General features: G+C 42.0%; 1 protein-coding gene across 1 annotated transcript in view; it reads left to right on the forward strand.

Moving 5' to 3' along the window:
- Positions 1 to 23,359, forward strand: part of TSPAN14 (tetraspanin 14) — a 45,308-nt gene that overhangs the window by 12,512 nt on the left and 9,437 nt on the right. Inside the window, exons 2-5 of the mRNA XM_018555924.1 lie at positions 8,037 to 8,138; positions 13,941 to 13,991; positions 18,699 to 18,845; positions 22,103 to 22,273. Of these exons, the coding sequence (XP_018411426.1) occupies positions 8,058 to 8,138; positions 13,941 to 13,991; positions 18,699 to 18,845; positions 22,103 to 22,273 (450 nt within the window). The 5' untranslated portion in view covers positions 8,037 to 8,057. The remainder of the gene's footprint in view (positions 1 to 8,036; positions 8,139 to 13,940; positions 13,992 to 18,698; positions 18,846 to 22,102; positions 22,274 to 23,359) is intronic.

Genomic DNA, 23,359 nt, shown 5'->3' on the forward strand with positions numbered 1-23,359 from the left:
AGGCAGGGCCCGGTGACGGAGGAGGAGGGGCCCGCCAGCGACCGTGGAGGAGGCGGACAGAGGATCGGGACTGACAGGTAAGAGAGTTTGACCAGCCCACCTGAGACCCTGCAGAGCCCACCATATAGACTCTATGGTGGGCTCTGCAGGGTCACTCTCAGGTGGGCTGTTTGGGATATCAGGTGGGCGTAACTAGAAATCACAGGGCCCCATATAAAATTTTGCTATGGGGCCCTGTGATTTCTAGTTAGGCCTCTGGAACGATTGTTTCTAAAACCAACATTTTGGAGTAACATTCTACTGGTGTATGGCTAGCTTAAAGCACAAATATTAGGATCTTTATCTTCAAAAAAAGTAACAATATTTTTTAAGTTGAATCCAATAAGATTTTAAAATTGCAGTCACATGACTAAAATGAGGATTCTTATCCTTGTGTTTAAAGCTTTCTAAATGTAGCCAATTGCTTTGTGGGAAGGGCAATGTCTCCCATAGGTGTTTATGGAGTTTCTTTTTAACCGCTGACCTAATTTCTGAGATGCTGATATGGACTTCCTGTTTCTTGGGAAGGTGCTGCCTCAGCTTTTCTTCACATTTCACAGTTAGTGGTCTGGTTTCACAAGCAGATGATTTCTGCAGAGGAGAAAGAAGGCAATCATGAGATGAACTAAAATAACACCTAGTTTTAATTGATAGTTTATTGGGGTACGGTATGATACCCAAACCCTGACCTTTCTGAATAACTCGGTGCTCAGCAGTTAGAGGAACGTCCAGGCCTTCATGTTTCAAATGATTTCAGTGTATTGCGCTGTACTGCGCCGGTGTATTTGCTTTACTCTTTCACATTGAGCGATTCGCAAATCGCGCGTTTGCGCGATCTGCATTTTGCACGATATCACGCGTTATTGCGCAAATGCTTGCATTGAGCAAGCTAGAATCGCGGCAAGATCCGCTCCAAAAGTATATGGAGCCTTGTTCAGTGTGTACTGTGGCATACACCAGTTTCTTTTCTTGTGGGGGGTAAACATGTCAAATTGACATTCATTTTCAACTGCAGTGACAAAAAAATAAGCAGGTTGGGAAATCTTTCCCAAACAAATGATGAACAGGAGATGTGGTTTTTGTTGAGGAAACTCCATTCCAAAATTGACTGTTTAAAGCAATTGGAATTTCAAACAACAATCGTCAGTTCTCTGATGGCTTTATCAAATGTTCTGATGAGTTATGAATGTTTGTAGGAAAAATGTACCAGTGTATGGTTCTGGAGAGGAGGGGCACAAATAACAGACGTGTGATAAATTACTTAAGCTGTGAAGTAGTTAAATCTATCTTGCAAAGACAGGTAGTCTACTGATTCACCTTTAGTTTAAGTGCCATACAACTGAATCATCGCTCCTGTGACCTACTCTCCACAAATAATATATATTATGAGGTTCTGCCACAGCCAGAAACCATGGGGTAGTTGATGCCAGAAAATGCTTGTTTCTAAGGACAATGCACAAAGATGTGACGTCCGAACAGCATAAACAAGTAAAATGGTGTGATGAGTTGTTCACTCTTCCACTGTTTTCCCAGTACTGCCTATAACCAATGGTCTGTTGCCAGTAAACATTGCTTTGTTTCTATATTGGTACGGGGCATCCACCTATTAGGAGTTGTTCACTGTGGACCTATGGCCACGGTCTGTACAGACACAGTATGAAGCAATAATTAGCTGCTTTTTAGTGGTTTCACCTAGGGATGCACCGAAATTTCAGATGCCGAAACATTTCGGCTCAAATGGTACTTTGGGTAAAATGCGGAAAGTACCATAACGGCCGTAAATTCGGTGATTCCTAACTTCCCTCCTCCCCGCTGGGTGCCGGCCTGTGTCCTGTCCGATCCCCTGCTCTCCCCTGCCCGTGTCGGTAGAGGCAGCGAGGATTTGAGGGGACAGAGACTGGCATTCAGAGCGTAGGAAGGAAGGTTTCAAGAGGCCGAGTGGGGAGGTGACGGCTAAGGAAGGCGGGGAGACGGCTGTCACAGGAGCCAAGGAGGGAGACGGCTGTCACAAGAGCCAAGCTCTCCTCCCACACCGCTTGGGTCCTGTGACAGGCGGAGAGTCAGGATGCTGAGTGGTGTAGGAGAGGGGTCAGCTGTCACAGGAGACCGATCTCTCCTCCCGCACTGACGGAGTCAGGATGGAGAGCAGAGAAAAAACACTCAGCGATCAGCTAATCGCTGATTGTTTGTAAATAATTGACATAGTATGCTTACTGTGTCCCCAGTTGAATGAACAGGAAATGCTCTACATCACTTCCTGTTCATTCATGATTGTGGACATAGTAACCAATACTATCTCCACAGTTTATGAATGGACAGGAGCACTCAGTATAGTCTTGCTGTTCATTTATAACAGGGGCTGCAGAATAAGAGATTGTGGACTCTGTGTCCTCAATCTCTTTTTCTATTTTAAAAGGGAAATATCAGGGGTCCGTTTAGATCCCTAATATTTCCCCAGAGCCCCTGACAGTAAAGTTACAATAATGTAAAAAAAAAAAAATGTAAAAAGTTTGGTGGAAAAAAAATTTCATTTTCGGTTTCGGACTGGCAAACAAAATTATTTTCGGTTTCAATCTAAAAAAATCAATTTCGGTGCATCTCTAGTTTCAACATTTGTCCTGCTCTTCAGTTAACCTGCAGTTCTCATTTCAAATATCTGTCACCATGGGATTATATAGCCACATTTGGCAAGAAAAAAAATGCCAGAAAGAACTGGGAATAGCAGCAACTCAGCCAACAAGTGGTAGGCCACGTAAAAATGAAAGAGCGGGGACAGCGCATGCTGAAGTCGCCGACTGTCTGCAGAGTCAATAGCTACAGACCTCCAAAGTTTGTGTGGCCTTCAGATTGGTACAACAACTGTGCATAGAGAGCTCCATGGAATGGGTTTCCATGGCCGAGCAGCTGCATCCAAGCCTTACATCACCAAGTGCAATGCAAAGCGTTGGGTGCAGTGGTGTAAAGCACGCCACCACTGGACTCTAGAGAAGTGGAGACGTGTTCTCTGGAGTGACGAATCATGCTTCTCTGTCTGGCAATCCGATGGATGTGTCTGGGTCTGGCAGTTGCCAGGAGAACGATACTTGCCTGACTGCATTGTGCCAAGTGTAAAGTTTGGTGGAGGGGGGATTATGGTGTGGGGTGTTTTTTTCAGTGGTTGGGTTTGGCCCCTTGGTTCCAGTAAAGGGAGCTCTTAAAGCACCAGCATACCAAGACATTTTGGACAATTTCATGCTCCCCTGGGAACAGTTTAGGGATGGCCCCATCCTGTTCCAACATGACTGCGCCCCAGTGCACAAAGCAAAGGATACACGGATGAGCAAGTTTTGGGGGGAGGAACTTGACTGGCCTGCACAGAGTCCTGACCTCAACCCGATAGACCACCTTTGGGATGAATTAGAGCAGAGACTGCGAGCCAGGCCTTCTCGTTCAACATCAGTACCTGACCTCACAAATGTGCTTCTAGACACACTCCTAAACCTGGTGGACGGACTTCCCAGAAGAGTTGAAGCTGTTATAGCTGCATAGGGTGGGCCAACTCAATATTGAACCCTACAGGCTAAGACTGAGACGCCATTCAAATTCATGTGCGTGTAAAGGCAGGCGTCCCAATACTTTTGGTAATATAGTGTGTGTGTGTGTATTTTTTTTTTTTCAATTGGCTCCATGTTCTGCTCCTTCTTATCTCTGTCTTGAGTGCTGTTGAAAGAATTTGAAATCGCAGTTGCATTTAAAATACATTTATTGGTTTGTTTTTTTAAAATTTCAGCTCTGGCACCTGTATACCCCTTATAGATTAGAGCAATTTTTAGATTTCTGCAAAATGAGAAAACAAATCCAGAAAAATCACATTGACTGATTTGGAACACATTTATTTGCAAATTATGGTGGAAAATAAGTATTTGGTCAATATCAAAGTGTGGACAGGTGTCTTTTATACTGATAACATGGTCAAACAGGTGCCATTGATACAGGTAATGAGTGCAGGACAGAGGAGCCTCTTAAAGAAGAAGGTACAGGTCTGTGAGAGCCAGAACTCTTGCTTGTTTGTAGGTGACCAAATACTTATTTTCCACCATAATTTGCAAATAAATTCGTTCCAAATCAGCCGATGTGATTTGTCTGGATTTGTTTTCTCATTTTGTCTCTCATAGTTGAGGTCTACCTATGATGCCAATTACAGGCCTCTCTCATCTTTTTAAGTGGGAGAACTTGCACAATTGGTGGCTGACTAAATATTTTTTTGTCCCACTGTATGTTTCTGCACCAAATTCGACACATTGTACGTCTTTTTTCCAATGCAGTTTCTTTGCAGTTTGTTGCAAATGCCCCCCATTGGCTGTCATCGTTGTTGCTTTTTCTGTTATGCTATTGCTGGAAGCTGTTTGACATTCTATAGTGCTGCCTTTTATCTCAAATAAATATACTTTTACTGCATTCATGTGTCAAGCTTTGTGAGATGTACTTTTAGGACTTGGATTCAAGTGAATATTGATCGCTGTTCAGATCGATCAGGACTTATTATGCAGAATATCCCTAGGTCTACCAGTTCACAAAGTCTACCATTGTGCTTATGTTCAGTACTGCAGTGGCGTAGAGTGAAGGTAGAGCGAGTAAACCTTTGGGAATTCTTTGTACTCCCTTCAATAGAAGAGACCCAGTGCGGTGCTCGTATTATATTCTCTTGTTTCCCTGCAGGAAACTGGGAGAACGCTTTCTTTGTAGCTATGTTTTGTTCAGGAACTCTAAAGCTCGGAATGTTTCTTAACTCTTTTATTCTTAATTGACCTTTTCAACATGTAGAAGCAGTTACCAGTGAAAATTTTAGTCATTCTATTAATTTTAATGGGTTCTCTTTTTGTAAAAAAAAAAAAGGCATTTCAAAACGATATCTGTATTTTGTGTAGTAGTCCTATGATGTTATTGATCTATAGAGATCTGGATTTGAAGAAAACTTCTTTTGCACTTGGGCAAAGTTGTGAATAGGGCTGCAACTAATTATTTTCTTTATGAATTAGTTGGCAGATTATTTTTTTGATTGGATAAAAAACATTAAATACCATCCTTAGTTTAATAAAATACGCAAATGCAGTGTTACAAACGTAAAGTTTTATTCAGAATAAAACTGCATGCACAATTTTTTGCAACCGCATTGTACTGGAACGCACAGCATTGCGGTACCGTGCGTTCCAGTGCAGGCGATCACACTGTGAGTGGGATGCGCGTTTGGGGTGTCATTGAAATTAATAACACTGCAACGCACGTCCCGCAGCAAAATTTGTCAGGCCAAAACTGAAAATGACTTTTTTTCCCACCCTTTTATTCTTTTTTTTTTCCCCTTAAAAAATAGTATTGTAAGCTCATGGCGCTTGAATAGCTTCAGCCAGGGAATGACATCTACCGGTGGCAAGATTCCACAGATGGCAGCTCAATGTAAATATAGCAGGTAGTGGGCTGCTGCAATAGCCAGCCTGCTATTGGCCATTTCAAATTGCAATAGCCGGCTGGCTATTGCCACTGCTTACTGTGCCCTCCTCCCAGCGTGGAGGAGAGAGCTAGGGGATCCAACAACTAATCGATAATGAGAATAGTTGACAACTATTTTCATTATCGATTATTATTGATTAGTTGGTTGCAGCCCTGGTTGTGAAGAGTTCTATTACTTGCTCATTATGGGATGCCTGCTTTAATTAAATGTATGTCAACTCTAACATTGCACTCTTATTTGTCTTTTATAACTTCCTGTGCTGCACTGAAATGTCAAGCAGTGTTAATAGCCCTGTCTAGTTCAGCACTGTAAAGCACAAAGCTCCTCCTCTTTGTTATGGAGGTAAGGAGAGGTGGTGGTGCTCTGTAGTCATGATAGACTTCCTGTCCTAAGATGACAACACTGCTTTTGTATAGATACAGCCTAGTGAGTAAGCATTGCTCCCCCGGGGACAGGAAGTATGTTACTGACAGGATCACCAGATAAACAAAAAAGGGGAAAAAAAATCCTTAAAAAAAGAGAGAAAACTATTGTATATAATTTCCTACTTAGGCCCCTTTCACACGGCCACTCCGATTGGATCCGCCTAGCAGTTCTTCGGGTGGACCCCATCGGTCGCTCACTGCATTACTCTTGAAAAGTCTTTTCTCTGTCATTTACTTCATGGAAGTTGAAGCGACAAAGAATGCTTCATTCTGCAACCAATGTAATTTCACAGACACTTCCTCTTTTGTTGTACAGCTATCAGGCAGGCACAAGGCCAAACAGAAGGGTGGAGTCATGTCAGAGAAGGGTCAACATTCTCTAGTAGATTTCAAGTTCACATTGAAGACAAGTATAATTAGTATGCCGGCTCTATCATGCACCCACGTTTTCTCACAATTGTCTTTTTTAGTTTTTTGTTTTTTTTACTGTCTGTTACATGGCTATGACTGAGAAACCGCTAATAAAACCATATTACTAAAGCAAACCTGTAGAGAATAACCACAAGTCAACTACTTTTTGCAAATAAAGAGGCCAGCATTGGCAACCTAAATATTTTCTCAGTAGAGGGTTCCTTTGATGAAGAACTAGTACGTAACCAATTTAAAGTGTATGTAAACTCAAAATCTGTTTTTAAGTATGTTACAAGCTTTACTTTATTTATACAGTTTTCTTTATGTGACCCTGTCAGGGAGTCAACTAAATTTGAAATGCATTACCCTGTAAAGAGCTCTTGACATCAATTCTATTCTGCATTTCTGGGGGGGTGGAATAGCATGTCCTCCATTGAACACCATGGTTATTCCCGCTGACCATTACATCATTGCTGTGTCCTGCAGTAACTACTGGAGATGCACCAAAAAGAGATTAAGAAAACACAGAGTGCTCAATCTCTTATTCTGCAGCCGCTATTATGAATGAACGGGAAGCCTCACTACTGAGTGCTCCTGCCCATTCATAAACTGTGGAGATAGTATCAGTTACTATGTCCACAATCATGAATTAACAGGAAGTGATGTAGAGCATTTCCTGTTCCATCATAACTGGGGACACAGTAAGCGTACTATACCTACAGTTATTTACAAACACACAGTAATCAGCTGATCGCTGAGTGTTTGTACTCCGCTCTCCATCCTGACTCGCTGTCACAGGAGGCTCAGCGGGGCAGTGCGGGAGGAGAGATCGGTCTCCTATGACATCTGACCCCTCCCCCGCACTGATTAGTATCCTGACTCTCCTCCTGTCACAGAACCCGAGCGGTGTAGGAGGAGAGCTCGGTTCCTGTGACAGCTGTCTCTGCCCTGTACTGCCCCACTCGGCATCCTGGACTGTCTCCTTCCCGCTCGGCCTACTGAAACCTTATCTCCTCCCCGCTGGACGCCGGTCTTTGTCTCCTCGGATCCCTGCTGCCTCTGCCGACCCGTGCAGGGAAGAGCAGCGGTGATCGGATGGGACACAGGCCAGCACCCAGCGGGGAGGAGAGATGTTAGGGATGCACAGAATTTCCGGCCGCATTTCTGGCCCTTATGGTACTTTCGGCATTTTGCACAAAAGTACTATTTTGGACTAAAATTTCTCAGCAGCCGAAATTTTGTTGCATCCCTAGTAACTATACTACTGTGTCCTGCAGAGGTCAACAGGAAGAACCACAGTGGGAAAACTGCTGTGGAACCAGCCTGAGGTGTCAAATTGGATTAGCTCTGCAAGCTCTACAGGGTGAAGTTTTGCAAATGGGCCGATGGACTGGCATGTATAAATCTGCTTTCTTTACAGTTAATGCAGGCCTGGATAAACCTCACCTGGCTGCTGGACTGCCCATGTGGTCTATCATTGGGCATTTCCATTAATTAAACTTTGCAACAGATTTGAAGAAAATTTGGTTAGGAAAACTGTATACCGTGAGACTGTATACAACGGTATCAAACATACTGAAAAATGGATTTGGTGTTTACAAACACTTCTTCATGGTTTTTGGAGATATTTTTTCATACACAGGTCTTATTGCTTGTATTTTTTGTTTCCTTAGAAGATCTTTCCTGCTGGCAAGATGCATTACTATCGGTATAGCACTGCGGAGGTCAGCTGCTGTTACAAGTACCTGCTGTTTAGCTACAACATCATATTTTGGGTAAGTTTAGCATATACAAATGTATAGAAAATGTATACTGTGTGTTGGATAACCAAGTTTGTTATCCTGTGATCCAAATGTGCTGCCGAAAGCAGAACATTATCATTCAAGTTCAGGTAGCACAAACAAACGCAGAGAGGTGAATTTATCCACACTGGAGCAGACAGAATCTGGAACAGTTGACCATGCAACCAATCAGCTTCTCTCTTCAGTTTGTTCAGTTAAGCTTTAGAAATAAAAGAGAGAAGCTGATTGGTTGCAACAGATTTGAAGACATTGTGGTTAGGAAAACTGTATACTGTGATAAATTCCCCTCTTTATATTTTAATAATGTTTTCTAGGCAGCCAGTTTGTAAGAGACTGACTCAAATGAGAGTCAGATCTTTTCTTTTGTGCAGAAAATGACTCACTCCCAATATTGTGCAGACAAAAGCGGTACACATTAACACACTGACCTGCAGGTTAAGCTTACTGAATCTAGAAGCACTGGCCTAGCGTGGCTATGATACTTATAAGTCCTGGATTTCAATGTCCCATACATATCAGGGACAGACAGCTGTAAATAGTATATGGAGCCACAGGTCGAGCCTATCTAGCTAAGGAAAAGGGTGAGCATGCACCCTGGTCATTGGCTGGGAGCTAGCGGAGTTAGCTGAGGCTGCGTTATGGTGAAGATGCACTCTGGAACTGCAGTTCTACAAAAGGACTTCTTCCACTGGGGCCAAACTGCTAAGCAGTTGAGGTTATAGCTGTTTCTGGCATGTGCCTGGGTTGCACACTAAAGGCAAGGCTCATAAAATGCACACAGACACTATTTTCAGTACACCTATCCTTCCCTGCCCAGGCTGAGGCTTTTTTTTCAGCTCTAAAACAAGAATGATTACACTGTTTGTGGTAACCGGTGAGAAGTAAGTCTGGTTCAATTGCTGTAAATTTGCAAATCTCTTTTACGGAATAAAATATTAACTAGAACCACAGCTGCACACAAGGACCGCCACTGGTTCCAAACTGCCAAGCAAACAGAGCCATGCCAACCTGTTGACCCACTTATATGTGTGTGTGTGCACAGTCCACGGAACACTCTCACAAACACAATGCCATCTCTGGGCTGCCCTCTTTCTCCTCCTTTGCAGCTAGTGCTTGCTCTTTTCCTTTTCCTCCTCCATTCTTTCCTGCTTTGCATTGCTTCTCTTTAGTCTCCACTCTAGTCCCTCATCTCTGCACCCTGTATCTATTGTCTTCCTTCTCCTCTTTGAAATTTTAAGTCTGTCCTCCTGTGTTCTCCTACTCTTTGGTTAATACTGATCTCCTGCTCTGTGGCAACCCCCTCAGTCTCTGTATTTCTTCTTCATTGAACACATTACCCACTCTTCGCCTTCTCTATCTGCCTTCTTTCACTATGCCTGCTCAACAATCTTCTCCTCCTTTCTGCATGTCCTTCAGTCTCTCCATTTTTTTTAAATCTCTGCCTAGTATCCACACTATTGTCTGATCTCTGCTCTCCTTCAGAAAATGCAACCTTGCATGCCTTCCTTCATGAATAGGCACATACACTTTATTGCCAAAAGTATTGGGACACCCCTCCAAATCATTGGATTCAGGGGTTCCAATCGCCTCCATGGCCACAGGTGTATAAAATCAAGCACCTAGGCATGCAGACTGCTTCTACAAATTTGTGAAAGAATGTGTCGCTCTCAGGAGCTCAGTGAATTGAAGCGTGGTACCATGATAGGTTGCCACCTGTGCAATAAGTCCATCCGTGAAATTTCCTTGCTACTAAATATTCCACTGTCAACTGTTAGTGGTATTATAACAAAGTGGAAGCAACTGGGAACAACAGCAACTCAGCCACGAAGTGGTAGGCCGCGTAAAATGACAGAGCGGGGTGAGCGCATGCTGATGAGTACAGTGCGCAGAAGTCGCCAACTGTCTGCAGAATCAATAGCTACAGACCTCCAATCTTCATGTGGCCTTCAGATTGGTACAACAACAGTGTGTAGAGAACTTCATGGAATTGGTTTCCATGGCTTAGCAGCTGCATCCAAGCCTTACATCACCACTGCATCCGATGCAAAGCATCGGATGCAGTGGTGTAAAGCACGCCACCACTGGACTCTAGAGAAGTGTAGACGTGTTCTCTGGAGTGACGAATCACGCTTCTCTGTCTGGCAATCCGATGGATGTGTCTGAGTCTGGCAGTTGCCAGGAGACCGGTACTTGCCTGACTGCATTGTGCCCAGTGTAAAGTTTGGTGGAGGGGGGATTATGGTGTGGGGTTGTTTTTCAGGGGTTGGGCTTGGCCCCATAGTTTCAGTGAAGGGAACTCTTAAGGCATCAGCATACCAAGACATTTTGGACAATTTCATGCTCCCAACTTTCTGGGAACAGTTTAGGGATGGCCCCTTCCTGTTCCAACATGACTGCGCACCAGTGCACAAAGCACTGGAGAAACTTGACTGGTCTGCACAGAGTCCTGACCTCAACCCGATAGAACACCTTTGGGATGAATTAGAGTGGAGACTGCGAGCCAGGCCTTCTCGTCCAACATCAGTACCTGACGTCTCAAACGCGCTTCTGGAAGAATGGTCAAACATTCCCATAGACGCACTCCTAAACCTTGTGGACAGCCTTCCCGAAAGAGTTGAAGCTGTTATAGCGGCAAAGGGTGGGCCAACTCAATATTGAACCCTACGGACTAAGACTGGGATGCCATTAAAGTTCATGTGTGTAAAGGCAGGTGTCCCAATACTTTTGGCTTTGTAGTGTATTTGCTTTGTGCCTTAAATAACCTGCATACATTCTTGGAAATACTATGTTGCAGTTTTTAGCATAAGAAACAGTTAATACCGTATATACTCGAGTATAAGCCGTCCGGAATATAAGCCGACTGAAAATCTCGGCTTATACTCGAGTATATACGGTAGATGCTTTTCCCCCCCCCAAAAAAAAAACTGGAAAGGGAAGGAAGCTGAGGACTGTCAACCCCAAATATGTTTTATTTATGACAACCTGGCAGACACATTGTCACAGGGAAAAAAGTGAATACATTGGGAAAATAATGGAATGGCAGTTTGCACTAAATGAATGTTTGATTTCACAGCTTAGAGTACACTGTTATAAGTAAATAGTGATTACTAATAAATGTTCAAAGATAATATTTTATATAAGAATGATGAATGATGATGATTATATTATTATTTAAACAAGAGTTGGTAGTAGATTACAGTGTTAACATTATGCAGTGAATGGCTGCTTGTGCTGGCCGATATTACAAGATTGTGTTGTTTTGTTTTATATTTATTTTGAGGCTGTAGTATAATAGCTTTTTCTTCATCTTGCACAGTCCTTGCAGGTTTTCCGTCTCTGGTGCTTGTTGGTTAGTCCGTCTTACCTACCTCTTCCTGTGTGCAATGTCTATACATAGATTTCATCAGCTCTGTGCTCACTTCTCCTTTGCCAGCTCCTCAGCCTGAAGCTGGTTATTTACTACAATTACAGTAGTCTAGTTATCTGTCCCATCAGACCAATGCTTTCTAATGGTGTCAGTAGATTTTGTAATCTCCTTTCTCTGAGCGTTGAAAGTAGGGTTCTACTCTAGAGACAATCCAGTACTAGTGCTGTTTACGTGTAAAGGGCAATATTACAATATGCTGAACCAATCTGCAGATTGAGGATTAATGGATTTCTGTACCTGTAGCAGCTCATTAGAGGTTTACATCAGTGTTTCCTGGCCACAAAGAAAATATATATCAAACACTGAAAATCATGTTGATAATGTACAGCCACATACATACAAGATAAAACATTTTTATTCCAAGAGTTTACAGATTATGTATAACCACCACAACTTGTTGTTTTAGAATTAATAACTGAAATTTTAATTACTCCTCTCCCATATGTCTTCTCTTCCTCCTCCTTACATAGACACTAAACTCAGGAGTTAAATCTTAAAAATACATTCAAGAACCTTAAAGCCCATTTCTACCTTTTGCAGAGGTGTTTTTCAAAAACATATGCCAGCAATGAACAGAGTGCACATGAACTAGGAATATGCAGTTGATCTATATGAAAACAGCAACTTACATATTTTGTTAGCTTTCCTCTTCATATTCTTATGGCAATGCCTCTGTTTTGCAAGCTTTGTTTGAGTTCTCCAATTTATTAGTATTCATAGTGGCAATCCCCCCTATTCCCCTCTGGACAGTGTATCGGGTGCATAGGCAGAGCTGGTGTTTACTGATCGTATTACATTGAATAAAATGGAGGGGGGTAGCTGTTTACAGCCTAATTACAATCCGACCCTGGTGTCTTACTGATTTTCCTGTCGAGAACATTTTTAGGCTTCAGGCCTAATAAAAAGTTAATTTTAAAAAAATGAGGAAAGCTGAAAATGTGCACATGTATACATCATTACTGCACCTTTTCATTACCACAATAAATGCTTATCACTTACAAAGGTTGAAATGGATGTTAACTATTAACAACAAAAATGTAGCTCACTTTTCCATCACTCAGCTGTAGATCCTCAAATCAACTCGGGATTTGTGCTGACACTGACCCTCCTTCTGGAGGGGGGCTATTTCTCTGTGTGTGTGTTATAAAGTAGCCACAGCTCCGAGTTCACTCCCATGACAAACTATAATTTCAATAGAATTTAGTAAACTAAACATGAGATTGTAGTTTATCACAAGAGTGAGCTTGTAGCAGTGGCTACTTTACAACACACACAGGGACCATGGGGAACAAAAGTAGCCACCCTCCAGAAGGAAGTGTCAGCACAAATTCAGAGATGATTTGAGGCTCTACAGCTGAATGGTGGACAAGTGAGCTCCATTTTTGTTGTTAAGGCCTCATTCACATTACTAAGATCCGACCCGTACAGATCCGTGTGGCGTGCACGGCCATATCGGGCCGTTCCCGGGAAGGACAGGTGCTGCGTGTGATTGCATGCTGCAGCCTTTTCTCTATAGGAGTACGCCGCCGTACGCTCACCCGAACTGCATATCTGTGCGAGTGTCCGTGTTTAGTATCGCTTTAACATACCCCTAAATAGAATATCATTCCTCAGATGCAGTAAGATCATGCTCTGGTTTGCTTATGGCCAGACATTCTTGGAAGCCTCCATGGAGCCAGCACAGGTGGTACAGCACCTTCGTGAACATAAGCGGCTGGCAAATGGAATTCCCATCAGCTTCTGCCAAGCACACAGATGTGAAATCCATTCATCTCAATTTATTGTGACTGATCTCTGTGAATGCACCATAAATTAATCAGACATGGCCAAGTCTGCCTTCACTGCTCATCTCCCACTCTCTGCATTAATATGCATGACATTTCCAGCCATAGAAAGCTCTGAGGCTTGTAGGTGTTGGAGGACTCTCTGATAAGGCCTGAAGGGCTCTTCTGTCCTTAGGCACCCTAACACGTATTGGTCTAATTTAGTGTATAGATGTTAAGGCATTTTATTTTGGGTTCACCAGTATTGATTATGTTCATTGGCAGGTAATATGCAAATGTTTTAATGATAATTTTTCACCAACAACAGAAAGTTTTCTACATAAATTTTCTACTGATATCTATGTGATCTGATGATATACTGATGCCATCCCATACAAGAAAGAGCTGTTAATGATTACATTCTCATCAGACAATACTAGATAGTAGGTAAATGGTTAAGACGTCATGTACCGTGAAGAGTGTGGACGGGTGGTTTTGTCATTTGTGTGTTTATAAACAGCTGTGGTAATAAAACAGAACACAGTGTTCCAGCTGTATATAATCTCTTTTTTGTTCTCTTTTTAGTTATCCGGAATGGTTCTGCTAGGAATTGGCCTGTGGGCTTGGAGTGAGAAAGTAAGTACTTTTCTGTGATAAGCGCATTTGTCTACACAAAAAGGCCAAGGACAACAGATGTGGCATGATAGTCCTAGTGTGTTACAAGAAGATTTTACAGTATAGCCAGAATTGGTGGATATATTACAACATGTTTTCCATTTTAAGGAGAATACACAAAAGCAGCACCACTCCTCCACAGCTCAGGGAAGGAATGAGCCGGGTGCTTGCCGCTTGGAGCATGTCTTCACTCCAATATGAGCCCAATCAAAAAGAAGAAAAGCTGGCCACTGGAATAGATTATTGAAGCTTGTACTACATCACTGGTGTACCGCCTAAGCACTGCAACACTGACGCATTTCACCCAATTATGGGGTTAGTCATAGAGATCTCTATTCCAGTGGAATCCAGTGTGTAGCCTGCTTTTCTTCTGCTATGTTTCCATTTCAGTTATGACTGATATTATTATGGGATAAAAGTAGGGAAGGGTTAGAACCTCAGTTTTTTTTTTAACTGATCATAAATCTACTCACTTCCTGATCACACAAAGTGAAGGAAAATCTTGCTATCTGGGACAAACATAATGTTATAAACCTGGGAGATGCTTTAACCCAAGCCTGCCAAACTGGTGTTTTATGGGCATCCCTTAAAAATATATATATTTTTAAGGGATGCACTGATGCCAGTTTTTCGGGATCAAGTACCAATATTTTTTTTTTTCGGGAAGCCAGGTGCATGCTCTCGTCACCAGGTGACGAGGAAGCATGGAGCCGGCTTTCTGGCAAATCAGGAAGCCAGGGGGCAGTTAATGACCCGCTGCCCAGCCTCCTGATTGGACAGCTTCTAGACCAATCAGGAAGCCGGGTGGTGGTTCATTACATGTCGCCCGGCTTCCTGATTGGCCGAGAAGCTGGCCAATGAGGAAGCCGGGCAGCGAGTCATTACCCATCCCCTGGTTCCTGATACTGGGAGTTCCCGGCCAATCGGTATCGGCACTGGGGCTGCGCCCACACTGCAAGAGTTAAGTGCTTGTTTTTGTCTAGGTTCAAGAATAACAAAGTTATACTCACCTGAAGCTCCAAGACGGCTAGCTGTCACAGCCTGTCTCTTACGCTGCAGCATTGGAATGTTCCTTAGCATTGTGACGTGAACGTGATGACTCGGGGACCTTAGACTGCTGCAGCAAAGGGGGAGACAGGCTGGAAGGACCGGTCTAAGAACAAGCCAGCTCTGCGGTTCAGCTGAGTATAGCTTTTTTTTTTGTTTGTTTTTTTACCTAGACAAAAACGAGCAGTTAACCCTTGCAGTGTGAAGGTAGCCCCACTGCTGGGGTTAATAAAAGTTTTTCCTGGAGTTCTTCATGTTCCAAGGTGGTATAATCCTTCTTTTAAATGAAGTTGGTGCAGCTCTCAGGAGACATAATCCTCCCCATCCCCCCCTAAAGATTTAGTAAGATTTAATCTGAGTTTAAGATACCTGCTTTACTAACTCTTTAGCAAACAAAAAAAGTTTGGCTGTGCACTTGAGACAAAATAATCCCTTTTATAAACTTGTGGTTTGCCTATTCAGGGCAAAGCAACAGGTTCACCTTAATGCCCCCCAACAGCAACATAGTCACTGCACACATAGGCAGAGCACTTCCTTGCAGCAATTCTCCAGAGAAATGTAAGAATGTCAGCACGAGTTCATCTCAGGTAGATTCTTTTATTTTATACTGGTTTATCCTTTTTTACCATCTTTACTTGCCTTTCTGTGATTCATAAACACCACAAGTCCCAATTATTTATTTACATTAATTCTCAACTTTAAATGTTGACAGCAGTTCATTTAAAGTTGAGCTTGTAGTTTCGTATACTGTTACAAATGAAAATGTGGCATTTAACAGCACATCCTTTTTTGTATACTGTAGAGATTCATGGTTTACTAGTTATGGCTGGTAAGACTGAGCCATATAGTGCATTGTGTAACACGGTGACATCTGTCTTCTCTGGGGCTATGTGCAGTGCTAGTAGCCTCTTCTTGGGGCCATTTTGGCCAGCTCTCAGGCACATATTAAGCTCGGGTATTTTCCTTTCTGATTACATTCAATGGAGTTGTTAGTGTTTTAAACTTTATCATGCAGGGTAGCTAAATGTAAGCGAAATGGGGCGGAAAAATCTTGTCCCCCTTTATTGAATAGCATCCTGCTCTGCTCCTACCTTCTCCACAGAAAGTGCTTGTGGGCATAGACTGGGAAAGTTAACATGAAGAGGTCATATGAGTTACCTACAATAAAATAAAGAGCCAAAATGAGAGATATATTTTAATTCCCCAAATGGGCATATGGTCTGCTGAGTATTCTGTGCAATCTCTTGAAGCGTACCTGTCACTATAGTAAGGAACCTAAATTTAGCCATACCTATAAGAAGCCTAAAAAAAATACTTACCGTTCCTGCTGCCTGCGTAGCCAAATGCCGTGCTAATATTGAAAAATGTTCTGCGCTGCACTTCCAGGAGTGACGATCTCCTGAGTCCTCTACACCTCCTGTTGACCTCCACCCGTTACAGGATATACTTGTGACATGGAGATTAGCAGGAGGCACCAGTGACAGCTGTGGGGTACCACAGATATTGACATTCTTGACAGATTTCCCCGCTGACTTCAGCAGAGGACGGTAAGAAGGGTTCCATTTACAGGTATGGCTTCTTTTCAAATCATTACTATAGTGACAGGGTCACTGTAATTACTTTCTGAGACTCAAGGACCTTCATCATAATGTCCCTTAAAATGTTTGGGGTGGAAAACAAACCCAAAAAGTACGTTTTGGTATTGGCTTCTAGCCTACCGACAAACTCCTGTGGAGCAGTAGTTAGAGTGTTAAGATACATTTCCTTACAGTGGAATACTTTAAAGTGCTGTTCAAGGAAACTTGTCATGGAAGAAACCTGGGGTTTGCCATTGCCAAGTTCACTTTATGAAAATGCTAATTGTGTGATTCTAATACTAGCCCTCTAAATTGGATTTGCTGACACAGAACAAGTATGTGAAAATGGACTTGACACTTTTACGTAATTCCCAGTATGCATGCTTGTTCCCCATAGGACAGGGGTGGCAAACACAAGGCCCGCGGGCCGAATCCGGCCCGCCGGACCTTGTAATGTGGCCCGCACAGCAGCCAGGGCCGGTCCGCTATGCCGACTCTGTGCAGAGCAGTGTCTACTGTGTGGTAGCGAGCAGAGCCAGAGGTCTAATCGATGAACTGTATTGTGACAGCTTAACATCCAGACCACTGGCAATTTCAGAAGGATATGAGAAAAGGCAGCCGACATATTTCTAAAGTGGAACTCCAGTCTAAAATGTTGTTTTGGCTAGAGTGGGGATGGGTTAGAACCTAGTCTGACCTTCCTTTGGGATCAGCAAGTAAAATTGGGCCACACTTTATGAAGCTTCTATTCTTGTCTTAGTGAATGCCCATGACTTAGAGGATTAGAGGGTAAATCTCCCCCATGGGGACACATACTAAATAAATAATGACATATTAAACCCTTCTACTTTTATCCAAAAGAAAATAAAAATTGTCTTGAGCTCTTTTAAATATATTGGCTAATGTGGGAGGATTATGCTATCTATAGTATTCAGATGTATTTCTTTATGTATGTTTTATTTTCCTTCTGTCTGGTGTTAACTAAGGCTAGACATAATTTTACATAGTCAGTGACCTAACAGATACAACATAAATGTATTTTGAATACATCCTTCCTTTACAGAGGATATGCATGTATTTATAGTAATCATCCCTATTGTTCTACATCCCCAGGCGCTATAGGACAGGAAGTTCTTTGCTGAGCCTACCACATACAGTAGGTGTTTTGGAGATTTATGTGTTTTCTCCTTTCTAACTCCCTAAAAATCAAGTAAACCTGTTAAGGGACATCAATAATAATATATCTAATATTGCACTCTTACTTTGGTGATGATGTATTTTGATGCCTTTATCTGCTAATCATGCTGTCCGGTCCCACTCAGTTCAAGGAAATTGTTCATCTAAACATTTGTTCTTGGCATCATTGAGTCATCCAATTTCATTTGAAAGCCCTGAAATATATTGTCCAGACCTGCTACTTGAATGGAATCCCAGACATGTTAAATAGGTATCTTTTGCACAAACAAAAATCACAAAAATGCAATTTAATTTGTTCATGTACAGGATGTATGAGTTGGTGGGAGGAACCACAGCGAGCTGCAATGGAAACAGGTATTTGAGCGCAGTGAAGTGGGGGCTCTTTAACATACAGGCCACTGGTACTGGAAAAGTATATTTAGTCGTCTTTTTGAAGGTATGCTTTACAAACACATGACCTTGTGCTGACAGGGAGACTTTAACCCTTTTGCTGCCAAGCCCTCCGGAACATTTTTCAAATATCATAGACGGCTGCTGAATACCATAGCTGGCAGTTTGGATTCAATCGACTGATTTTTCTGGCCAGCTTATGTCACAGGCTTGGTACGTGTAAGCTGTAAAGCGCCAGAAAGTGTCAGAATTCCTTTTCTCTGTACATGTTCTGGGTCAGAGGCTCAATAATCTTTGCAGCCAAATCATTGGTATGGCAGCGTGATGCTTTTTATGTATGTATATTATTGGAGTGTTTGCTGAATGATAGCAATACATCTATAAAATCATATTTTGTTTTCCTCTCAAGAAAACACCAGGTGTATGTAACTCAGTTGTCACTCTTGTTTCTTTTTAGGGGATACTGTCAGACATAACGAAGGTGACACGACTCCATGGATTTGACCCAGTATGGCTGGTGTTGGTGGTTGGGGTCATTATGTTTACACTGGGCTTTGCTGGATGTGTAGGAGCTCTCCGGGAAAACATTTGCCTCCTGAAATTTGTAAGTTGACCTCCCTTGCATCACCTGCAGTTATTTCCATTGTACATATCTGATATTCTTCCAAGAAGCTTTAATAGAATTTTTACTTTTTTGTCGAAGGAGCCAGGTGTAAAATTGTCAGGTGAATGCTGACTGCATCCAATCAGTTGCAGTCACTGTTTGGGTACAGGAAGCATGAACTTTGTTAAATGCAGTTCTGTTGGTCTGACTCAGTGGGGGTGCCAGAACGATGCTGCAAGATTGCTGTTGTTACAGACAGCAGCGGTTGGTAGCTGAAGATGACTGGCAGGTGACAGGCTGGGATTGTGGTAGTGGGGCATTCTTACTAGTAAGACCTTGAAAGCCCATCATTTTGGTTCACCCTGAAATGGTCGTGCAACTTTCTAAAAGAGTTCAGTTGGTCTCTACATTTGCCAGAGTCTGCAGTGACCAGATCCAGTGATCATTGTAGAAGAAATCAAAGCAGTGGAACTACCCTTTATTTTTGTTATCTTCCACCAAGACCACGATGAAGGGTTCATTGATAAAAGCTATACACCAGGCCGATGGCGTTCGCACGGCACAAGTGCCCCTATATGACGCTGTTGAGTATGGGAAATTCCTATGCTTGTCAGCACCATCCTATATGCCCTATATAATCAACCCCTAATATTTCTGCTATAGACTTCTTTAGTAATGTTTTTGTTTTTTGTTCATTTTTTTCTTATAACAACAAATATGTAACCAGCTATTACATTAAATGAAATCTATATTATTTTCAGTGTTTTTAGATAGATATAAAACAGAACAGCAGTATTTCCTCATTACCTATTCAAGCTCTGCTTCTTGCTTTGTAGTGTTACACAATAGTGCTGCTGTATTGCTCCTTCTTACAGTACATGTTTCATGTGACTGATAGCTTATCTTGACAGTTGTTAAGATAGTGGCAGAGTTTGCAATGCATAGAGATGTCTTTGGGATCCAAACTGCGACAACCTCCCGAAAATAGCTCCAGCACCTTTTTGTGCGACGGGAGATTTCTACCGCGGGACAAATTGCAAAGGTGTGAACAACTTCCTTTGACTTGAATGCAAATCTCTGTTTTGGTGATATCACACAAAATCCGCTAATTCTGCGCAATAAATTGCTGGTGTCAACCCTAGCCTAAATGCTGAAATTCAGGGCTCATAATGCACACTCTGTACGGAATACTGGAGGAACGTACAACTGACACTAAGCCCCCATTCACTTACGAATCGCATCATCGCACCTCTGGATTTTTTGCATTTTGCATTATGGGAACATAGGGCAGCCCATTCATTTCAGTGGGTTGCCCAATGCAACACAAATGCATCGGAGAAGCTAATGCACCTTTTGAGCTTCAAGCTTTGCCTGCTTTTAACTGTGCATTCTTTTTGCATTTTTCTTTGCATGGCACCACAAGCTCAACACTCATTTTTCACATGTTTACTGAATGCGTGCAAAATCGCATGATTTGGCACACTTTCACGTACTACACTAGTGTGAATGGGGGCTATTGGTAAAAAAGTCCAAAGTGATGTCCTATTTAATAATGAGTAGAAAGAAAGTGTTCCGATTATTCACCTTCACCTGGGCTTGTAGATTTCCAATGTGGCTGGAATCATTTAAATTGTAATAATAGTTGTAAATATGTAAATGGAGCTGCATCCACCCACATTTGAAATCATACAATACACAAGCCCTGACATACAGAAGTATGCAAGATATTGGAAGGCATGGTTAGGGACTACATTCAGGAATTTGTCTGCGATAATGGTATAATAAGAAACAACCAGAACGGATTTATGAAGAACGGTTCTTTTCAGACTAAACTATTAACATTCTATAAGAACGTAAGTAGTAATTTAGATAGAGGAAGGCCAGTGGATGTAGTTTATCTGGATTTTGCTAAAGCATTCATAACAGTACTCCACAAACACTTAATTGTCAAATTAAGATCTATTGGCATTGAAGAAATTGTATGTACATGGGTAGAAAACCTGTTGCAGGAACAAATCCAGAGGTTAGTGATAAATGGCTCATTTTCTCAAAAGGCAAAACTGTTATTCTGCTACTATTTGTAAAACACGGGTCCACAATTAATAAGGGGGGTGTAGGACATACTTTATGGGGAACAACTTCAGAACTTGAACTTGTTTAATTTCAACTTGGAGATGAGGGTATGTGATTTGCAATATACAAATCTACCAATGGGGACTGCAGTATAGGAAATAAGCTGTTTATTCTAAGGACTCTGAAGATGACACTTGGCCACAGCATGAAGTTGGACAAGAAGCGGTTTAATCTTAAACAGCATAAGTGTTTTTTTGACTGTAATAGCAGTAAAAATTTGGAACTTCCACCATTAGTGGTATCAGCTGAAAGTGTAGATCATTTAAAAAAATAATTTAAGTGAGCTCTTACGGGAAAATATACGGGATTATGGACATCCTTAGTGATGTGTGTATATGTATATACCATAGTGTGGTGCTCTCACTACTTCTTGTATATTTGGAGTTTCTCCAAGACTCCCTCCTTTAGGGGGTGTCCTGGTATATATGAGCAGCCTCACTAAAGCAAGTCCACTCAACTAATGAAAGGGTCCTTTCTAACACTGGACACTAATAATAGAAGATCTAGCGTCTCTCTATGTGTGTACTTCAATGAACAAAGTCTTCTTTCATGTAAGCTAGACAGCAGCTTCATTGTATGGCAGTTATCTGTTAAGTGTCTGTTATCAGCACTGAGCTCAGGTAAGAGGTAAAATGGTTTTACACTGACACTGTCGAAAGGAACATAATACATACTATAGAGGTGCTAATTAAAAAGTGATTACTCAGAGGTAAAGCTAATTTGTTATACAGTTTTAAGATGCTCCATATAATGATCACATTTAGTCTGTTTCCTGCTGACTTGATCTAAATTCAAATCATGGGTGGCCCTGCTGGTACCATTTGGGTTAACGAAACTTGATTTGTAGATCAAGTGGAAATTTGTTGCAGTCACTGATTGGGTATTCTGACGTCCACAGGCTCCATCTGTCAGAATACAATAGGAGGCAGGGAAGATTCCTGTATCCAGGAACCCTATTATTTTTGGGATATGTGAATGAGACCGGTGAATACCTTATGTTTTAAGAATACTCTACTGTGCTACGCACATGAGGGCTTTTTTGTTTTCTTTGTCCCTTCTGACCATAACTGCTATTGTTATACTGTCTCTTCATGCTGATATAAGGTCTTTAATGTTTCTTCCAGTTCTGTGGTGCCATTGTGCTCATCTTTTTCATGGAGTTGGCTGTAGCAGTATTGGCCTTCCTTTTCCAAGACTGGGTGAGAGACCGAGCCAAAGAATTTTTTGAAAACAACATCAAAGCTTATCGTGATGACATAGATCTACAGAACCTCATAGATTCCCTGCAGAAAGCAGTAAGTTATTATTATTTTTATTAACCCCTTCATGACTGAGGCCCTTTTTTAATTTTTTGCACCCATGTTATATTCCACATTTTAGGCCTGAAAATGACGTAAAACCCCCCAACATTATATATTTTCTGAATGCCAAGATAGGGATGCACCAAAATTAAATTTTTAGACCGAAAACCAACATTTCTAAATTTGTGAGGCCAAAACAGAAACTGAAAATTACTTTTTTTTTCCAACCTTTAAAAAATAAATGTAATTATTTTTTTGCAGCCCCAGCACTCATTGAACAGGAAGCTCTCTGTATAGAGGCTTCCTGTCCATCCACAATCTGGAGATAGTAAAAATATTTACTATCAACCCAGTCATGAATGGACAGGAAGCCTCTGTACTGAGATGCTTTCTGTTCATTCATAAAGTGAGCAGATAGTAAATATTTATAGTCCCCATTCAAAAATGAACTGAAAGTGAGGTATAGTGCTTCCTGTTCATTCAAAACTGGGGACATAGTAAGCTTACTATGTCCTCAGTTATTTACAAATACTGAGTGGTCAGTTCTGATCGCTCAGTGTTTGTGCTCTGCTCTCCATCCTGACTGCTCTGCCCATCCCGCCTGTTACCGAAGCCAAGCTCTCCTTACCACACTGCCCTGCTTGGCATCCTGACAGGTTCTGCCCTCCTCACTGAGTCCTGGCAGCTGGATCGGCTCTGGTGGGGGAGAGGAGTGGGGATCGGAGGGGACACAGACCGAAGCTTGCAGCTGGTGCCCACGGATGTTTTTTTGGTGCCATCTTACCATTTTTGGCCAAAACGTTTTGACCGCAATTTCTGTGCATCCCTAAAAATTATACAGGATTTATATAGTGCCAGCAGTTTGTGCAGTACCGTTCAAATATAATTCAATATAGGAGGGCCCAATCTAAATGGAGGGGCAAGTGATACAAAAGGCATTAATTGTGAGGGAGATGATAGAAATACTAAAAATACAGTTATTAGGTGGAGGCGGGGTAGGCTTCCCTGAAGAGATGAGTTTTCAAACATCACCTAAAAGCAGACAAGAGTATGAGATAGCTGAGCAGATTGGGTATGGAT

Source organism: Nanorana parkeri, unplaced genomic scaffold (assembly GCF_000935625.1).
Source record: "Nanorana parkeri isolate BGI_ZX_2015 unplaced genomic scaffold, ASM93562v1 scaffold218, whole genome shotgun sequence".
Taxonomy (NCBI): Eukaryota; Metazoa; Chordata; class Amphibia; order Anura; family Dicroglossidae; genus Nanorana; species Nanorana parkeri.